Source organism: Podarcis liolepis (assembly GCF_965112155.1).
Source record: "Podarcis liolepis genome assembly, chromosome: 14".
NCBI lineage: Eukaryota > Metazoa > Chordata > Lepidosauria > Squamata > Lacertidae > Podarcis > Podarcis liolepis.
The window spans coordinates 47,116,376-47,137,690 of record NC_139569.1 but is presented as its reverse complement, the minus strand read 5'-3'; the positions used below and the strand labels follow the sequence as shown (position 1 = coordinate 47,137,690).

General features: G+C 51.0%; 1 protein-coding gene across 2 annotated transcripts; it reads left to right on the top strand.

Moving 5' to 3' along the window:
* The first annotated feature begins 1,204 nt into the window (after positions 1-1,204).
* On the top strand, positions 1,205-20,923 carry DUOXA2 (dual oxidase maturation factor 2). 2 transcript variants are annotated; one of them, XM_083476009.1, is made up of 7 exons: positions 1,205-1,235; positions 9,867-10,028; positions 12,964-13,021; positions 13,397-13,531; positions 14,359-14,572; positions 18,609-18,820; positions 20,234-20,923. In XM_083476009.1, the coding sequence occupies exons 2-7, from the start codon at positions 9,882-9,884 to the stop codon at positions 20,434-20,436; spliced, it is 969 nt and encodes a 322-aa protein (XP_083332135.1). In that variant the 5' UTR covers positions 1,205-1,235; positions 9,867-9,881; the 3' UTR covers positions 20,437-20,923. The 2 variants fall into 2 exon arrangements, with proteins under 2 accessions (XP_083332135.1, XP_083332134.1); XM_083476008.1 differs by lacking the exon at positions 1,205-1,235 and adding an exon at positions 5,467-5,587.
* The last annotated feature ends 392 nt before the right edge of the window (positions 20,924-21,315 follow it).

Sequence of the window (21,315 nt, the reverse complement as noted above, 5' to 3'; positions counted from 1 at the left end):
TCTTGTCTTCTTAGAAGAGATGCCAGCAGAAGCACATTGTGGGAGGGCAAGTTTGATATTATGCCACAGCCAGGCCAACGGGAAGACTCCTGGACCCAGCACTCCTATGCCACTTGTGGTTCCCATGCCATAAGTTTGGCAGCAAATGAACAACATGAATAGTCGAAGGTGCACTGCTGTCACAGAGACATCAGCCCTTAGTTGTTCTGCACCAGGAGTGGTGAACCTTTGACCGCCCACCCCCCATGTTGTTGAATTACAAGTCCCATCAGCCCTAGCAAGCATGGCCAATGGGCAGGGATGATGGGAGTTGTAGTTCAGCAACACTGGGTGTACCACAGGTTCCCCACACCTCCTCAGCACCCAGATGGCCACCCCACAAGGGCTTTGATATGGGGTTCCTTTCAGCTGCTTTTAAATTTTCAAAAGGTTGCTCAGCCAAAAGGCTTGAAGATTGCTTCCCATTTCTGTAGAGCAGGGATGGTTGAACTTGTGGCTTTCCATATATTGTTGGACCACAACTCCTGCCAGCCCCAGCCAGAGTGGCAAACGGGCACAGAGGACAGAAGTTAGAAATCCATTCTTACTACTATTACTACTAGTAGTAGTAATAATAATAATTTATTCATACCCCACCCATCCAGCTGGGTTTCCCCCGTCACTCTAGGCGGCTGCCAACAGATTAAAAACAGAATAAAACATCACATATTAAAAACTTCCCTGTAAACTTCTACTGTCTTCTCTGGGAACCCAGTTAGCTGGCCAACTTCAAAACTGCAACATGAATGCCTACACTTTCTAGATTTGCATCTGTGTACTTTCTTTCGCAAGACAAACGGATTTCTGCCCTGCTCCAGTGAATTCTGCAGCATATGAACGGTTTTGCTTTTTCTAGCATCCTTGGCCACTCTAACTTTTCCACTCCGCCAGTAAGGATGCTTCAGCCACCCCTTATGTCTCCTTTTGTTTGGCTTCCTAGACTTCTTCTGACCCTGGTCCTTGGGTCCAAATGTGGCCCTCCAGGCCTCTCTGCTTGGTCACCGGGACTCTTCCAAGCCACATCCACTCTCCACAGGCCACATCCATTCTCTCTGGCCCTGTTTTGCACTCTCCTCAGGCACATTTTTTGTCTGCCTCGAATGTGTCCTTGCTTTCAGGCAAGGTTTCTTGCTTGGCTGGATGGAGAATGGAGAACAGTGTGTGACAGTGCGGAGAAACAAGCCATTTATACAAAGGTAAAGTTTATATTAATTACTCTAACCACTTTCGTCTGTGGCCCCCAGAAAGTTCCCCAGAAAATAATGTGGCCCTCAGGCTGAGAAGGTTCTACATCTCTGCTCTGGGCAAATATATTGTCACTGGGACTATATTATGTTTTTGGCTGCCAGAGTCAGTAAATATCCTGACATCTATCCACCTTGAATTTATTTAACTCTAAAAAAATGGGGTTATATTTATGCTCAAAGCAAGAGGAACCTCAAACAAAATATTACAGCATAGACTGCTCCTGTTCAGGATTCTAACCAGCCAGCCATGCCCTCTTGCAAAGTACTCCATTACATTGCTCGTCCCCCATGTTTTTTGTTCCCTCCATTCTACCTGCCCCCAGCAAAAAGGATGTTTTGTATGCCCGCTACTTCCCTCTTGTGCAAGTGTGGAAGTGCTGATTTGGCTACATAAAGGTTGTAGCCAATGAGCTTTTACTCAGAGTAGAGCCACTGAAAATAATGGACCTATATTAGTCATGCCTGCTAATTTCAATGTGTCTGTTCCTAGTAGGAGTAATATTGGCAACTCTTAAGAATCCTCACTCAGAGAATGAGCTTCCTATTAGTATATAGGATTCTATACCAACGAGCTCCACATACTGTACTCTGAAAAGGGTCTTCAGGTCAAGTGGCTTCCACTGACTATAACCTCTTGGGTCCTGTCTGAACTATACATTTAATGCAGGACCACAGCACTTTAAATGGCACCAGTGGCGTAGCGTGGGTTGTCAGCACCTGGGGCAAGGCAAGTAATTTGCGCCCCCTAACCCGTGGATTTGCGCCCCCTAACCCTAACCCCCAGATGTTGCGCCCGGTGCGGCCAGCACCCCCTGCACCCCCCACGCTACGCCACTGAATGGCACGATTCGCCCCCGCAAAGAATTCTGGTAACTGTAGTTAGATAAGTCTCCTAAAAATTCTCAGCACCCTTAACAAACTACAGTTCCCAGGATTTGGGGGGCAAAACCATGACTGCTTAAAGTGGTATGATCCTGCTTAAAATTTATAGCACAGATGGGGCCTTCCTTGCTCCTTATTCAAGAAAAGCATTTACTTTGAAGGTAGATCTTAACATACTCCTGCCTGCATAGATGCACTTCCTATTACTCCTCTAAGACTTGCAAATACAGTACTATGACGACAAAACGTTCGGAGTTCCGTGAATGCACTAGCAGAAGACAAGTAGTTCCATCTGTTTCACGTCAAGGAACTCTGTTGCAAAAAAGAGGCAGCTTTTGCTACTGACAACACACCCTTCATTCACAACTCTTCACAAAAGAATCTGAAAGGGTGTAGATAGAAACAAACACACACACACACACACACACACACACACACACACAAAAGCAACTATATTTGTGTTGAATAAATATGTTTTGAAATAACCAGCAGGTGTGAGTCATTCTAAGGTGTGTGTACATTTGCATGTGTTGAAACAAAAATCCCAGAAATTCAGGACATTCCTTCAACGTTATTGCACCTGATTGGCAAATGCAGTTAGAGGCATTTAAAGTGTCCGAGACCAGGGAGAAGAGTCAGTGAAAGAAGACTGGAAGAAATTTAAAGACTATTTAAAGAAATATTGTAAAATGAATGAATGTTAGAAAGATGTTGGATAGAAACTAAGTGGTTTCCAGCTGTAATGCTTTAGGAGACATGAAAAAAGGATTATAAATGGGTAAAAGTTTAATGGTAAGGATTTGCTGAACTAACAAACTGAACTGGAATACAAAGAAGGGAAGTATGAGGAGGTCGGGGGAAATAAGGGTATGGAAGTTATGTCATTGAAAATTAATGTGTGTTTTTAATTGTTTGTTATTATGTATGTTTATTTTTTATTTTTTTCTTATATCCAAAAAATTTTCAATAAATATCTTATAAAAAAAAATAGAGGCATTTAAAGTGGGGGGGGGGGGCCTTGAATCCTGGGTTTAGAAAAACACCAGCCTTCTGCTTTCACCCAGAGTGGAACCTCTTGCTTAAGGCAAATATCTCCTTACAGCATTCCAAATACAATGCACTCAAAGACAGCATTGAATGTACTTCTAAGTGCAACATCAAGTAAGTGGAAAGAACTAGCAAAGCTGGGTGTCTGGAAGACGACATCCATCACAACTTGCCAGAAGACCTCATGGGCTACCTCACCTTGGGTACCACTCAAGAGTTCAGGCAGGCAAGCAAGCTCAGGTAAGAAGATCAGAATAGCCTACTGGAACAGACCAATGGCCCATTAGTCCAGCATCCTGTTCCCACAGTGGCCAATCAGATGCCCCAATGGAAAACCAGCAAGCACAACATGAGTACAACAGCCCTCTCCCTTCCTGTGGTTTCCAGCAACTGGTACCCAGAAGCATTGCTGCCTGCAATTATGGAAGTACACCATAGCATACAATGTTGCATACAACATTGGAAAGCAAAGCACAACGATCTATGGCTAGTAGCCATTGCTATCCCTCTCCTCCATCAAGCTGGTGGCTATCACTGGGAACCGCAGGAGCAAGTCCCTTAGCTGTCAACGTTTCCCTTTTTTAAAGGGAAATTCCTTTATTCCGAATAGGATTCCTCGCAAGAAAAGGGAAAAGTTGACAGCTATGAGCTTAACTAGGTGCTGCATGAAGAAGTGCTTTCTTTTATCTGTCTGAAATCTCCCAAAATTCATGGGATGCCCACAATTTCTAGCATTTTGAGAGAGGGAGAAAAACTTTTCTCTATTCACTTTCTCCATGCCATGCATAAGGTTATCCATTTTTATCATGTTGCCTGTTACTCGCCTTTCCTCTAATTTTATTTTTGAGCTGAGGAGACCAGAACTGTACACAGTACTCCAAGTACGGTCACACCATAGATTTGTATAACCGTATCATGATATTGGCAGTTTTATTTTCTATTCCTTTCCTAACGATCCCTAGCATAGAATTTGTTTTTTGTTTTTTATGGCCATTGGGTCAATATCTTCACTGAGCTATCTACTATGACCCCAAGGTCTTCCTCCTGATATATCACCTCCAGTTCAGACTCCATGAGCATATATGTGAAACTAAGATTTTTTTTTGCTCCAACACGCATCACATTACACTTTTTTTTGCATTGAATTGCATTTGCCATTTTACCACCCCTTTACTCAGTTTGGAGAGGTCTTTGGGACCTGCTTCATGCGACGCATGTTTTCTACCACTGAGCTAAGGCCTTCCCACATCAAAAATCACCCCAAAATTACACTGCAGCAGTCAGGGTGTGCTACATGCTGGACTAAGCCACTTCAGATCGGCACAAGTTTCAATGTGTCCAGGAACGCACCCTCTGTCCTTTACACCTGATGCCTTTGCAGTCAGGAAGGGAACCACAACACACGACACGTGTCACGGTTGGTCCTGAAATGTGGTTGGCACATATACATGAATTCCAAGTCTGAATGAAATAGTATGTAGACCAAAGGATGGCATCAGATAGAGTAAATATTGAGGAAAGCCAGTGTGATGTCCTCCAGATGCTGGCAGGCATATGATGGCAGGGGCTGATGGGAGTTGTAGTCCTACACTGACTATCCCTAATATGCATGGATGTGCATGTAAACGCAGGCACTTGGTAGAAATACCAGACTGCATCATATACAAAACGCCTGCACTGTTATTCTGTCCTCCAGTGGTGAAACTTAGCCATGCTTCTTTTTCCTTCCAAAGTAACAATGGGTAGGTAGAAGACAATAAAATTGCCTTAAGACCTAAGAGTCCACAAGTTCCTCTGTGTGTGTGCATGCTGGGCACAGTGCCGGATGTACGTATAAGCTAAACAAGCTATAGCTTAGGGCCCCACTCTCTAGGGCCCCCCAAAAAAATTAAAGAAAAAAACAACTGGATGTACATTTTGAAAATATAAGATAAACGACAAATAAAATAAAACCTACATACAGCAACAGTGTTTTGCGTTGTGTTGGCTCCTATGATGTAAGTAATGGGAGCCTGCTAGCCTGCTCGCTAAAACAGGCATAGGCAAACTGCAGCCCTCCAGATGTTTGGGATTACAATTCCCATCATCCCAGACCACTGGTCCTGTTAGCTAGGGATGGTGGGAATTGTAGTCCCATACATCTGGAGGGCTGGAGTTTGCCTATGCCTGCCCTAAAATATCACACATAAAAGGGCCCCATTACCTTCAGTAGCCCACAGATGTGGAGAAGAAGGTTTCCCTAAGAAGAACAGTTCCCAGCGCGCACTTCCCACGGCTTCCTTTCTCGGGATCTTTGCCTTCGGGCAACGAAATAGAGCCACGCTTGATCCTCGCGGCAGACGAGGAGGCGACCTGCTGCCTTCTTTTCCCAGGTGAATGTCTCCCCCTCTCGCCCGCTCCTTCCAACCCTGCTGTTCGCCCCGCGCCCCGGACACCCTCCCTGTCCTGCCCCCGGCCTCGCCTACCTCACCTCAGCCGCTGCGCCTACTGCTGCTGTCGTCCTTGCCACCGCCGCTGACGCTTCTCTCTCCCCGGTGTCCGCGCACCACCGTCGCCGCTGCGTCTGTCCGGAATGCCGCCCGTCCCGTCGGAGCCGGGCGGGGAGGGAGGGGCCGGGGGCGGGGCCGAGTGCCTCATTTGCATGACGCCGGCACGCGACCCTCCCGGCCTCTATATAAGAGCACCTCCCCGCACTGGGCGCCCACAGCCCGCACTGCGCTCAGCTTAGACGGCGCCGCTTAGACGGTAAGTCTCCCGCGCAGCTCTGCTCACGGCCGCGCAGAAGGGGGCGCTCGCCGCGGAGCGCCTTTGCCTTTGCCCGACGGGACGGGCCCGAGCAGGGAGGAGGAGACGGCAAAGACCCTGCAAGTCTCTCCTCCGCGCCGCCACCTCCAGGGTCCCTAGACTGAGGCTCCATGGGAGACTTCTAAGCAGAGGTTGGATGGACACCTGTCACGTATGATCTAAGAGAAATTCCTGCATTGTAGGGGGTTGGACTTAGATGACCCTCGGGTTCCCCTCCAACTTTGTGATTCCGTAAAGCAGATCAAATCCATCCCTTTGAACCGCTTTTCATGCTCAACTCCCTCCAGCCTCACGCGGGCAATAGAAGCGAGTGTCCCTGGGCGTTCACAAGATGCGCAAGATGTTTAGTGTTCACAGATGCCCGCTAACCGTCACCAGAGGTTAGTAGATCCCCATGGGATCTACTAATGCAGGGAGATTCCAAAGGTGGCAGCCAAACCCCTTTCTCAAAAGTGTATTTGACTCCAAACGGGACGCGGTGGGGAGGGGGCGATTCCCGTTGGAGATAGAAGGTTTTGTCTCTGAGCGTGCGCAGAGCGCTCTCCCCCTTTTTTTCTGCCAGTAGCAGGGAGCCTTAGGGGCAGTGGGTGCCCATCAGTACATTTCCCGAGTGTTTTTAAGCTCCCGACCCTCTCCTTTGAAAAACGGCGCTCTGCCGTCGGGGAAGACGCGCGCCTCATACGTCTGCAGCCCGCCTCCCTTTCTATAAGCCGCTTGCCGGCCCATATACCGGCGGACTACCAAGCGCAATGGCTCCCTATTACCTCGAGGATCGGTGCCTACCCGGGGCTGGGGAGTGCGCTGCGGCGCTCGTGCCCTGCTCGAGGGCTTCCTCCCAGGCGTCTGTTTTGGCCCTGGCAGAGAGGGACCTGCCCTTTGGGCTGGCCCAGCAGGGCTCTTCTTGTGTTCTTAAGGCGACCGGCTTTTCTTGAGCGGCTCCCGCCCGTCGAACATTTCCCATTGCCCAACCCTGCAGGGCGCGGTGGGGCGTCGCGCGTTTCGGGCTCCGCGTGGCCGCGGCACGGAGGACAAGCAGCGGCGTCTCTATTTTGCGGTACCGCTGCCCCCCCCCCTCCCGCGGTCTGCAGCCTCAGATTTTCCAGACGCGGGTGGGTTTTGCCCAGAGGGTGGTGAGGCAAAGGGGTGTCCTGCAAAAGCTGTTGGGCTCTCATCAGCGCCTGAGCCTCCGCCGCGTCAAGTAGTCAAGGATGATGGGAGATGTAGTTCAGCGGTGAAGGCGGGCGCCACGTTGGCTACCGCTGGGCTGGGGTAGGGGAATATCACTCCCCGCTTTTAATGCCGCTGGTCGCACGTCCTGATCGCCAAAATGCCCGTTTGGGCAAGCAGATTTCCTCTTAAGTATTGACTGTTTGCTATCTGCGCTAACTTCAGATTGAAGGGTGGGGGCAGATGTGAGCAGGAAGGGTTAACTTTCGAGTCGTCATCTGCCACTGCCCCCCTGTTACTTGGATGTAAATGAGCATGCACACACTTTTTTTGGTTAGGTCCTCATCATACATTTAAAGCTCTGCCCCCCCCCAAGAACCCTGGGAACTGTAGTTTATCCCTCAGTTATATATCCCAGTGCCCTTATCAAACTACAGTTCCCAGGATTCTTTGGGAGAAGCTGCACACATGCTTTAAATGTCCAGCGAGGATGTGGGAGATCTGAGTAGCTGACCTCCTGTGTAGCTCTGTTTGCTACCTTTTTCATCCCACTCTTCCTACAACAATCTCACGGTGGCCTCTTTCATCACTACAACAGCCCTGTGAGGAAGGCGAAACCAAGTGGCAGTGACTGCCTAAGGCCAGTTGCTGTCATAGCTGGGTGGAGACTTGAACCTGATTTCCCCAGATCCACCCCAACTATCACCCCAAACTAGCTCTCAAAATTACAGCGGCTGTCATGTGTCCTGTATATTATTGTGTGCTTCAAAACTAGGGAGGTCAGGTGGCATTGGGTTTTCCTTTTTCTTTTTAGCATGAGGGGGCTATACGATGTGGCACACAATAACACACATACACACACACACACACACCTTTCCAGTTCCTTTCTCCATAATATTCCTTATTTCAAAGTCTGAGGTCCTAATCTGATGTTAAAACCATCACACTGACTCTCACAACTCCAGGCGCTTCCCAGACCCAAGCTTCCTCTCCAAAAGCGTGGGAAGATGATCAAAAACTTTGTAGGATGCTGGGGAAACAGTCAGTGATGGAGCTAAAACCTGTTGTTGCTCCGCAAACATTTCTCAGACGATTTGAAGGGCCGCCCAACCTTTTGCCATGGGGCAGGTGGGAGTTATTAGCAGGGCTGGGGGCAGGGACAGTAGCCAAGCCTTTTTCTTTGTCCGTGACTGATGGGCGTGACCTCTGTTTTCTTTGACTGGCTGGCCATCTGCCCAGGCTGCCTGTTGAAGTTTGTATTTTTCAGCTACCCTACCTTGCAGGGCTGTTAAGTTTGTTTGTTTTTGGCTTTTTTAAGGGAGACACACCTCAAGCTCTTTGGAGTAAAGGTGGCCTAAGAGTTAAACCAGGGGTCTGCAACCTTTAAGACAAAAAGAGCCACTTGGACCCGTTTCCGAAGAAAAAACAACTGGGAGCCGCAAAACCATTGCGACATTTAAAACAAATATATCTCCGGAGCCACGATCTGACAGCGGGTGGGAAGGTGATGTCGGGACGGTGCGTGACTAACGCACGCACCGCCCCCATGCGACATCACAGCCAGTACAGTGCCAGCCACAGTGAGGAGTGTCGGGGCGCACAATGCGCCTCCTCCCCTCGCTAGTACCCGCCCCGGAGCCGCAGCAAAGATGTAAAAGAGCCACATGCGGCTCCGGAGCCGCAGGTTGCAGACCCCTGAGTTAAACATACAGTTGCCCTCTTCTGCAAAACCTCTCCAAGTCACGTCATATTGCTACAGAGCTTGTGCGACACCCTCCAAACTCTGCCAAGCCGTCACAGGATTCCAGGGGGTTCCAGGCGCTCACCCTAGAAATTGGGAAATTGGGGCACAGCAGTGCCTTTAAGAAATATAGTTTATTGTACACATATTTATATCTGGGTCTACTGTGGAGAGAGTTTGGAGCACTGTTTCTCAACCTGTGGGTCCCCGGATATTTGTTGGACTACAATTCCCATCATTTCTAGCCACCATGACCAGTGGTCAGGGATGATGGGAGTTGTAGTCCAACAACATCTAGGGACCCACAGGTTGAGAACCGCTGGTTGGAGTATTACGGTACATCTCGTTCCCCAGAGCAGTGCAGCATCTGAGTCCAAGGTATCTCTGTGCCTCTGTCCCAGCCTGCCAAGATGATCCTCCCTGTCTGGCCTCTGCCTGGAATTTGGCCCACTTTCGTTCTTCCCAAGAACCGCTGCTCCAAGCAGCTCCTCCCTCTGTCTTGCTCATCCCTTCTCCAGACCTGTTTCTTAAATCACAACATTTTTTCCGTATCACATCACGCACCCTTGCTCCCATCACTTTGGCAACCTCCTCCCCTCACCAAGCTTGCTTGCTTGGTTGATGGTTTCCACTGAAGGGTTAATGACTTGCTTCTATGACTTTTGTCTTCTATCTTCCCAGGCATCTTCCCTTCAGCACTCCCAAATATTATCTAAATTCTACCATGAATTATCTTCTAACATTCACTAACACTGGCCATTATGGGTGCCCTTTGCACACCAAACTCTGTTATCCCAGATTTGCAACAGTATTTTAGGTGGGCCAAATTAGCCCACTTAAGACATAAAGGGTATCTGCGCATGGGACCAAGGCACTTGAGGCCTCGGCAGCTCTGGATCTGGGCAGCGTTTGACTCACCTTTCACCTCTGTCTTGCAGGTATCCTGCCTCAGAATGACGCTCTTTGATGGCATCTATCCCTTTTACCCCCAACCCAGGAAGCCCTTTGTCTTTGATGTGGATACCATCGTTGTCATTATTGTCTTCCTTGTAATTGCCTTCAGCTTCCTGCTCATCCTTCCTGGAATTCGGGGCAGAGCGGTGAGTTAGTGTTATTGAAGGAGGACCAAATCTTAGTAGTAGATTATCTGCTTTGCTAGAAGGTGGTCCCAGGTTCACTTCCTGGCTTCTCCTAGTTTGGCTCAGAGAGAGTCACGCCTGAAAATGCTGGGAAGCTGCTGCCAATCAGTGTTGATAATATGGGGTCAGAGTATTGTTGCCATCCATTTGTGAGGAGTGAGCCTTCAGGGGCGAAATCAAACCATTGGAGTATTACAGCACCTGCTGTGGCTGTAGAGACCAACACAGGAGAGACATGTTTTGCTGTATCCAGTTGTGCTGCTACAGGAGCACTATAACGTTTCTTCTCCCAGCGATCGTTCCTCCCCTGGACAAAAGGCAGCTCCCTGTGTCGCCCTTTGTGCTCAGAAGAGCGTATTATTGATCCCTGCAATGAAACGGCAATACGTTTGCATTCATTTTGAATGAAAAGCAGCCTCGGGAGGCTGTGATTTTGAGCAAAGGAGAGGCATCAAAGGGGTGGCAGGAAGGAAAGGTGGTACCCGACTTTGCTGTTAGAAGGAATTAGTATTTAAGAAGAAAAGGGCTTTGGAGCTGTGTTCGCAATCTGTTGTGCATAGCACCATCTCCGTACGACGACACAACTATCTTCAGTTATTTGGCGGTGTGTGGGTGTGCCTGTCTTTGTGTGCAAAGCCATAAAACCACAGAGACTTGCTGCTGCATGATGCAACTGTGAGTGAATGTTTATGCAGGAAAGGAAAGGGAGTGATCAGTGCTGGATTTAGGGTGGTACGGGAGGTTTCTCACACAGGGTGCTGAGCTGAGGGTGCGCATAATAATAATAATAATAATAATAATAATAATAATAATAATAATAAATAATACCTCGGGTTAAATATGCTTCAGGTCGAGCGCTTTCAGGTTGCGCCACTTGCGCATGCGCAGATGGTCAAAATGACGCCGTGCGCATGCGCGGAAGTGGTTAACTGCGCATGCATGGGTTACATTCGCTTCACGATGTGAACGGGGATCTGGAACGGATCCCGTTCGTATCTAGAGGTACCACTGTAATACGGATACCTGCTGAGAAGAATAAAAAAAAAGCAACTGTACCAAAAGGAATTATTGTGAAAATAAATACTTAGGAGGAAAGTGCCAAATTTTGGCCTCGCTCAGGGTGCCGTATTATCGAAGTCCACCCTGGGAGTGGGGAAGGCAGACTCAGTGGCAGTCTCCACAGTGGTTAGAGCCAGAATACAAAGGTATAATGTCACATTCTTAAAATGGAAAGGAAACATTAAAAAATAAAATCCTGGTAGTTTTATCAACCTTTTCAGGAGTACATTTCCTTCCCTGTCCCCCACCCTAAAAGAACTGGCATGGTGTATTCACAGGAGTGTGACCACCAGGGGGAGACAGACACTGTACTATGCTGTGTATTTATTATTACTGTGATTTTAGAACTACATTTCTGTCCTGCCTTTCCTCCAAAGATCTCAAGGCAGCAGGTGCGAAAGGTTCTCCATTCTCCTCTGCTCTGTCCTCACCCCAGCCCTGTGAAGTAGACCGGACTGAGAGATAGTGACTGAGATTTGTAGCCAAGTGGGATTTGAAACCAGGTCCAGCCTTAATTCAACACTCTTAATTCAGCATCCTACTGTCATGAAGCTGCTGGGGGCTGTGTTTAACCATCTCCTCTCCCCTACTGCATTTTCCTGTTCTCACCCCCCCAGCCCCACCCCTTAAACTCACAGAAGGGTGGGGGGAAATGCAGGTATCAGTATCATGTCTGCCTATATTCCAGGACATGATTAACAGGTTGACAGCACCCAGATACACATATCTTACCCCTGTGTAGAGGGAACTGTAAAAAGGTAAAGGGACCCCTGACCATTAGGTCCAGTCGTGACTGATTCTGGGGTTGTGGCGCTCATCTCGCTTTATTGGCCAAGGGAGCCGGCGTACAGCTTCCGGGTCATGTGGCAGTGCACGGAAACGCCGTTTACCTTCCCGCCGGAGCAGTACCTATTTATCTACTTGCACTTTGACGTGCTTTCGAACTGCTAGGTTGGCAGGAGCAGGGACCAAGCAACAGGAGCTCACCCCGTCGCAGGGATTCAAACCGCCGACCTTCTGATAGGCAAGTCCTAGGCTCTGTGGTTTAACCCACAGCACCACCCGCGTCCCAGAGGGAACTGTACTGGCTGTCAAATAGCTATGGGCCTATATTCAGGGTGGCTTAGGAACAGGTTACTTTAAAGGCCGCCTGCCCCGTATGGATAGACCTTTGAGATCCCCCCAACACTTTGCAATGCACCTTGCAAACCATTATAGGGTGGGGACCCCCAAAGCGGGGCTTTTCTGCTGTTGCCCCAGTACTGTGGAATGCCCTCCCCTCTGCCATACATGAAGCAGCAGCTGTCAGTTCCTTCAGGCATCTTTTTGCCCAGATCCTCTTTGATCCCTAAGATTGGACCCCATTTTACGCGTCTGAATTCTCTTGATCGCTTGCTTTATTCGCTTTTAGATGGTTTTTATTCTGTGTTATTAGTTTGTTTCAATGGAGGTTGTACTTGCTGTGCATGGCTTAGTGGTGTGTTTTTTTCTGAAATATGTAGCAGTTTGGAACTGCTTATAATTAATTAATTAGCAGCTGGGGGAGGGGGAGTTTAGTTCAGGGAAACACAGACCCTGCTGATGCTGCTCAGTTAAAAAACCGAACTCTCTCCCAAAACTGTTGCTTTAAAGCAGCAATGCCGAGCCACCAGTTCATGGGCCAGATATGGCCCCTGGAACCTTCCCACCCGGCCCCTTGCAAACCCTCCTCCCCACCCCCATGGCAAGTAGGGCTGGGTGGCAGTGGGAGTGGTGTGGAAGGGAGATGTAATTGTAACCCAAGTGAAAAGCAAATCCTCTTTTCCCCCTTTGACTTTCTGTTCTCTTTTGTTGGCAGAGGCTGTACTGGCTTTTCCGGGTCATCGCAAGCCTTTTTATCGGAGGGGTCATCGTTGGTGAGTCCCCTTCTCCATCTGACCTCAGCAAACCTCTCCGTCTTTGGCCTTCGTTTGTGCTCACATCCACGCTGTACATTTAAAGTCCCCTCCCCAAAAAGAGTCCTGGGAACTGTAGTATGTTCAGGATGCTGGGAATGGCAGCTTTGCGCAGGGTAAAACAGCCGTTTCCCAGGATTCTTTGTGAGAAGCCGTGTGCCTTAAAAGCGTGGTGTTGACCTGACCCACATTTGCAAACCTCGGCTGCTAATCTGTGATTGCAGAGGGTGGTGGTGTGTGGAACTAAAGGGGTCAATTCTGGGGGAACTGCCATCCCAAAAGAGAGCTGGCAACACTCTCCTGCGCCCGACACTCAGACTTTCCACACCTTTGCAGCTGTCCACTTCACCTCTGACTGGGAAAGGGCACAGGGAACAGCGATCACCACCTACAAGTCTTTCAGCCCAGCTAAGGTCCATGCAGAGATTGGGCTGCACGTCGGTCTGGCAGGACTCAACGTCACTCTAGTTGGTGAGTCTGGGGTGCCAACACGGGGGGGGGGGAGTCCTAACAGCGTGTTTCCAGATGTGCCCCAACATTTCACAGTCCTATCAGTTCCAGCTACAGTATTTACGGGACCGCCAGTGGAGTTGCAACGGGGGTGCGGTGGGGTGCACCCCAGGTGCTATGTCTGGGGGGGGGGTGACAATAAGGCACCCCACAGCGGTGTGAGCAGCCATCACGCCACTGCAGCCCCTTGTGGAGGATCCTCCATTCTCGGCTGCAACCGTGAGCAGAGGATCCCAGCACTAGCGGCAAACCACTATGTACAGCGCATGTGCAATGTTGCACACATGCGCTGCACATAGTGACGTCGCGAATGTGCAGTACATAGCGGTTTGCCACATGTATAGCGCATTTGTGGCGTTGCACACATGCACTGTACATAGCGACGCCACACATGCGCAGTACATAGAGGTTTGCCACATGTATAGTGCAGGTGCGGCGTTGCACACATGCGCTGTACGTAGCGACGCTGCACATGCGCTGTACATAGCGGTTTGCCGCTGGCACCGCTCCAACGCCATACAGACGGCGTTGGGATCCCTCTGTCGCCGCTACAGCCGCATGAGAGGATCCCCGCACCCTCCGTATGGCGCTGGAGCGGCGGTAAACCGCTATGTACAGCGCATGTGTGCCGTCGCTACATACGACGCATGCATCGTACGTAGCAACGCCACACATGCGCCCTACGTAGCAACGTCCCGCCCTGGGTGTCACGACGCCTTCATTTGCCCCTGGCTACCACTTCATAAACCCAGCCCTTCCTTGGACACTAACCAATCTTGCCTCTGTAGGAAGCCCTGTGGAACAGCTCAATGAAACAATCAACTACAACGAGCATTTCTCCTGGTGGTTTGGGGCAAACTATGACAACGACTTCGACGAAGGCTTGGAGCACGGCCTGCCCAGCCCCATCCTCTACGTGGCAGAAAAGTTCACCGGGGACAGTCCCTGCGGCCTCCATCACCTCTACAGAATGGCAGGGCACTATGCGTCAGCCGCCCTGTGGTGAGTGGGACTCACCAGGCTCCTGAATGGGGGGGGGACCTCACCAGGATGGGGGGGGACCGTTTGAGACCAGCAAGCCCAGGCTCTTATCTCCCCATTGCCTTCTGGGTGGAACCCTGCCCCCAATCACCAAATCACATTATTTTGCCCATGGGGGTCTCCAGAAGCCCCTTTCAAAGAGCTGCTTTGCACTGCACTTTGAAAGGAGCTTGAAGTGATCAGACATCAGCCTCCACCAGCCTGACCAATGGTCGGGGGTGATGGGTGCTGGAGTCGCAGGAGCATCAGGGGGGAGCACTGGGGTGAGGAAGGCCAACTCGCTGGTAGGCTCTGCTTCCAGGGCTTCAGACAGAAGATCTTTCCAGAAGCTGCTTAGCTGAGTTTTTGGATGGAGATGTTGCGAATTGAGGCCTGTTTCCAAGGTGGCGTCAAGTCTAAAGTCAATTTAGCCATGAAATGTTTTGCACCAGAATGTTGTTGTGCAGGATAATGCATGAGAATGTAAGAAGGGCCCTGCAGGATCAGGCCCCTGGCCCATCTAGTCCAGCATCCTGTTCTCTCTCAGATGCCTGAGAGAAACCTTCAAACAGGCCCCAATCCCACAAGCCCTCTCCCCTCCTGAGGTTCCCAGCAACTGAAAGTATTATTTGTTGCATTTACAGTGGTGCCCCGCAAGACGAACGCCTCGCAAGACGGAAAACCCGCAAGACAAAAGGGTTTTCCGTTTGCGAGTTGCTTCGCAAGACGAATTTCCCTATGGGCTTGCTTCACAAGAAGAAAGCCCATAGGGAAATCTCCGGGGACCTCTTTTAAATGCTGGCGGTGGGGAGCAAAGCCTCCCCCCCCTCCGGCCTTCAGAAGAGGTCTAGGAAGGCCGGCGGGGGCCGAAAGGCTTTGCTCCCCACCGCCAGCATTTTAAAAGCAGTCCGGGATAGCAGGGAAGCGCTTCCCACTATCCCGGACGGCTTTTGAAGGCAGGCGGGGGGGAGCAAAGACTTTCACCCCCCGCCGGCCTTCAGAAGAGGTCCAGGACCTCTTCTGAAGGCCGGCGGGGGGCAAAAGTCTTTGCTCCCCCCTGCCTGCCTTCCCGGGAGAGCGGAGAAAGGCAGCGCGTTTCTCCACTATCCCGGACGGCTTTTGAAGGCAGGCGGGGGGGGGGAGCAAAGACTTTCGCCCCCCGCCCGCCTTCAGACGAGGTCCAGGACCTCTTCTGAAGGCGGGCGGGGGGCGAAAGTCTTGTCCCCCCTGCCTGCCTTCCCAGGGGCTTTTAAATCGCCCTGGACAGCGGAGAAGTCCTCCGCTGTCCCGGGGTTTTTTAAAATGCTGGGGGTGGGAAGAAAAGCCCTTGTGTCCCTCCCAGCCTTCAGAAGAGGTCGGGGGACAGACTGTCCCCGGACCTGGTCTGAAGGCGGTTTCCATAGGAACGCATTGATTGATTTTCAATGCATTCCTATGGGAAACAGTGCTTCGCAAGACGAAAAACTCGCAAGAAGAAAAAACTTGCGGAACGAATTAATTTCGTCTTGCGAGGCACCACTGTATATCTCAACCTTCTCTCTGTGAAGCTCTGGGTGGCTTCCATAGATCTCCCCCTCCCCCATTTAATCCTCACATCATCCCTGCAAGGTAGGGTAGGCTGAGAGGCAGTGACTGGCCCAAGGTCACCCAGGGAACTTCATGACCCAGTGGGGATTCGAACCCTGGCCTCCCAGCCCCTAGCCTGACACTCTAACTGTTAACCACTGGCTCCTGTTCAGAATTCGGAAGCTCTGCTGCTTCTATCCATGGAGGCACAGCACAGCCACTGTGGCTGGGAGCCATCAAGAGCCCCCTTCTCCTCCTCAAATTTGGCCCATCCTCTTTCAAAGCCATCCAAGTTGGTGGCCGTCACTGCTGTCTCCTGCAGCAGCGAGTTCCATAGTTTAACCATGCACTTCATGAATACTAATAATAATAATTTGTACCCCACCCATCTGGCTGGGTCTCCCCAGCCACTCTGAGCTGCCTCCAACAAAGGTTAAAAATACATTAAAATGTCACACATTAAAAACTTCCCTAAACAGGGCTGCCTTCAGATGTCTTCTAAAGGTCAGGTAGTTGTTTATCTCTTTGACATCTGATGGAAGGGCGTTCCACAGGGCAGGTGCCACTACTGAGAAGGCCCTCTCAGTGGCGTAGCGTGGGGGGTGCCAAGGGTGCCGGCCGCACCGGGCGCAACATCTGGGGGGGCGCGAGTCCAGAGGGAAGGGACAAGTTCCTTCCTCCGCCAGGTTCCCCGCAGCCACCGCCAGCCTTGCGCCCTAGCGCGCGCGCGCGCCCCTGCCACCGCTGCGGCTGCGCTCCACTCACTGCTTGCAGGAGGAGCAGCTGCTGCAGCAGCGCCGACGCTGCCACCGCCGCCTGGCCGGCACGGGCAGCCTCCGCACCCCGACGTGCCGCCGGGCCTCGCCGCGCCCTGCGCTCCCCAAAAACCTCCGAGAGGAAGCCGGTGGGCGGGCGAGGCCCGGCTAAGCCTCTCGCCAGCGGGTTAAGGGGCTTTCGGTTTTAAAAGGATTAGCTTGGGAAGGGGCGGGGGGGCTGCTCGCCGGCAAGCGCCTGCTCCGCGTTTCCAAAGGCGCTCGCCATCCGAGGGACACGGAGCGCTTGCAAGGAACGGGCTCCGTGGAGCAGGTTAGGAAGAGATCCCTTCCCTGGCAGGCCGCCTGCTTCGCCAGCTGTTTCCCATTCACGATCAGGAGGAACTTCAGGCTGCTTTCAGCTTTGGTAGAGGGAATCTAAGCAAGGGGATGGAGCCGGTGCCCTGAGGAAAGGCGGCAGCATTGGGTTTGTTTTTAGTTTAGAGAAAAGGCAAGCAAGAGGCGACAGGAGAGAAGCCTGCAAAACTAAGGCATGGCAAGGAGAGAGTGGACAGAGAGGAAAGTTTTTATCCCTCTCTCTGTAGAATATAACTCGTGGGCATCCAGTGAAGCTGAACGTTGGAACAGTGGCGTAGCGTGGGGAGTGCCAAGGGTGCCGGCCGCACCGGGTGCAACATGGGGGGGCGCGCTCGCACTCGGGTGCTAAAATCCACTGGTTAGGGGGCACTAATTACTTGCCTTGCTGACAACCCACGCTACGCCACTGGGCCCTCTGCCTGGTTCCCTGTAACTTGGCCTCTCGCAGTGAGGGAACCGCCAGAAGGCCCACAGCGCTGGACCTCAGCGTCTGGGCAGGATGATGGGGGTGGAGACGCTCCTTCAGGTATACTGGGCCAAGGCCGTTTAGGGCTTTAAAGGTCAGCACCAATACTTTGAATTGTGCTCGGAAACGTACTGGGAGCCAATGTAGGTCTTTCAAGACCAGTGTTATGTGGTCCCGGCGGCCACTCCCAGTCACCAGTCTAGCTGCCGCATTCTGGATTAGTTGTAGTTTCTGGGTCACCTTCAAAGGTAGCCCCACATAGAGCGGATTGCAGCAGTCCAAGCGGGAGATAACTAGAGCATGCACCACTCTGGTGAGACAGTCCGCAGGCAGATAGGGTCTCAGCCTACGTACCAGATGGAGCTGGTAAACACCTGCCCTGGATACAGAATTGACCTGTGCCTCCATGGACACCTGTGAGTCCAAAATGACTCCCAGGCTGCGTACCTGGTTCTTCAGGAGCACAGTTGCCCCATTCAGGACCAGGGAGTCCTCCACACCAGCCCGCCCCCTGTCCCCCCAAAACAGTACTTCTGTCTTGTCAGGATTCAACCTCAATCCATTAGCCGCCATCCATCCTCCAACCAGGCACTTGCACCGGAAGAAGGCCTTCCCTTTTGCCTGCCCCCTGAATCTCCCAGCATCCAGATTTGGGTTGCCGGTCGCTTTGTGGTGCAATGGATTGCGCCGAGAATTCCCTCCACCGCAGATGCTGCGTTGGGTCTTCCCTGTCCCGCAGCATGAAAACCCTCCCCTCCCCATGCAGCCCCTAAACTGGTTGACCTTCTGCCCGAGGAGCGGGTCTCTCCTCCTCTGAGCTGCGGTAAATGGCGAGCGCTTTGTCTCTTCCCTGCAGGGTTGCCTTCTGCGCCTGGCTGGTCTCCAACATGCTCTTCTCCATGCCGGTCCCCGTCTATGGCGGCTACATGACCCTCGTCACAGGCGGCTTCCTCATCTTTGCTCTGCTCTCTTTCTCCACCGGGAGGAGTGCTTCCTGCGTCATCCAGTTCGGCCCCACCTCCTTGCAGCTCGCCTATGGCGCATCCTTCTGGCTGACGCTGGCCACAGGTGAACTTATCTTAAGGTTACCAGATTTTTTTCAATGAATCCAGGGACACTTTTCAACTTCAATGGATTTTGGATGGGGACTGGTTTGTAAATCCAGGGACCGTCCCCTGGAAATGGGGACGTCTGGTAACCTGAGCTTATCTTCAGTGGCTGGGGTTCAGAGCAACCTCTGCCTGCCCCCCCCCCCCAAACAGCCCCTGCTGCCTGCCTTTTCATTGATGACCAGTCCAGGGGAAGGCTCCGCTGCCATTTTCCTCCTCAATCTGTGTTTCCCCTTTCAGAATTCAGCAGGGAGGAGGAGGCAGAGGAGGCAAAGCCTGAATAATAATAATAATAATAATAATAATAATAATAATAATACAGGCATACCTGTTGCTTTAGGTTGAGCGTTTTCAGGTTGCGCTCCGTGGCGACCCAGAAGTGACTGAACGCGTTACTTCCAGGTTTCTCCGCTTGCGCATGCGCAGACGCTCAAAAATGACATAACGCGTATGCGCAGAAGTGGTGAATCACAACGCGCAGACACAGGTTGCGTTTGCTGCAGGATGCGAACGGGGCTCCGGAATGGATCCCGTTCGTATCCAGAGGTACCACTGTAATAATAATAATAAATTATTATTATTATTATTATTATTATTATTATTATTATTAATGAGTTGTCTCTGCCAGCCATGTGTTCTGGCTTCCACCCTACCAGTCCCAAAGGGTAGTAGCATCCTCCACGGTGTGAACCTCACCACCAAGTGGGTATTTGGACCCAAGCCACCCTAGTCCAACTCTAACCACTGCACCACACTGAATGATATAGGAATTGTGCACCCTAGAGCATGTGTGCACCGTTCCAACACTGAATTGAGAATGACACAAGCAGCGCTGGACCCGTGTTGGTTGCTGTCACCATGGACCATGCAAATGGTCTCTTGTGAGTCTACTTGCACATGTAGTTATGTGGATGGGCACCCTATTGTTGCACAGAGCTCTGGATGGGGGATCCTTGCAGAGAATTCATGGTTGTCTGTTGACACATAAAACTCAGTGTTTATTATCTTTTGGGGGGGGGACTATTACCAAGTATAGACTGTCAACCATTGGAAGTGAATACTGGGGATCAAAGCATTAACATATAAAGAGCACAAGGTATCCAGGCAAGCAAAATAATAATAATGATCAGAGTTCCAAGCAAAAGTGCTTGAGAAGGGTACAAAGCTGGTTAGGGGGAGATGTTATGGAAGACCTGGAGGAACTTCATTTGAGCCTGAGGTTCCCTACCCACTGCTACAAACTCTCAACTTTATTAAACTGAGCATGAAAACAAGCATGAATTCATCAATGGATGCCATTCCGGCTTCCTTCCTCGCCAGCAACAAAGTCTGTCTTTGGTTCACTAACTGACTGTCCGTCTCTGTTTTCCAGGGCTGCTCTGCTTCCTGATCGGAGCCGTGGTGATAACGCTTCACTACACCTGCCCTGACCTCCTAAAAGCCTTCTTTGACCTGTGTGAGGATGAAGAGGAGGAAGAGGGGATGCTAGGAGAAGTGTACATTAACCCCCACTATGCTCGAACGAAGGCAGCTCCTTCGCCAGCCAATTTGAGGCTGACCATCATGGACAGCTAGAGCGAGGCTTGTGGTGGGACCTTCCGGACCTGTTCTTCCAACAGGGACATTGACTGTGATCTGCCCTGGCATAGCCAGTAGAGAAGAATGACTCTGTCCTATGCACTGATCCTGAAAAGGGGCAGCTGGAAGCTGGGCTTCTTCGCTGCCCACAGCCTTCGGCAGCTTCAGTTCAGCAGCCTTGTTTTTATTAAGTCTGGAGAACAACTGGAAAGCACTTTGCTTGTTTTGTTTGGGTAATGCCTCCAACCAGTGGTGGCTGATGCCCAGTGAGACTGGTAAGGCAGGAAGCAGAGAATTCTGCAGTAGAGCCAAAGCTGATGTTAGGCAAAGCCAACTTCTTCCATGCTGAGACCCAAAGACAACCCTGAGGCTGGGAGCTGGTGGCTGCTCCTTGAGGTGGATGGGCAGGGGGACCCAGTTGAGAGCAGACTGCAGATGAAGTGTCCCTTTTGCCCTGATGGGGCCATCTCCATGGCCACCAACCAAGGGAGAGGACAATTGAGTCCAGAAGAGGAGGCAGGCTGCAAGGAAGGGTTCTGTTAAGCTAGTGCTGTTAGGTGAATGGACAAGACTCAGAATACTTGCTGGCTGGGGTCAGTGGGAGATCTGTAGTTCAGCAGCAACTGGAGGGCCAAAGATTTCCCACCCCTTGTGCAGCCCCTCACCTGAGCAACAAAAATATATTGGAAAATGTGCCTAAACCAATGTATATAAAGCAGGTGTTGCTGTCTTGCTGTCTGCCTTGGTGGGAGACAAAACCCACCAAGCTGAATGTCAGAAGTACAGTGGTGCCCCGCAAGACGAAAAACTCGCTAGACGAAAGGGTTTTTCGGTTTTGCGTTGCTTCGCTAGACGAATTTCCCTATGGGCTTGCTT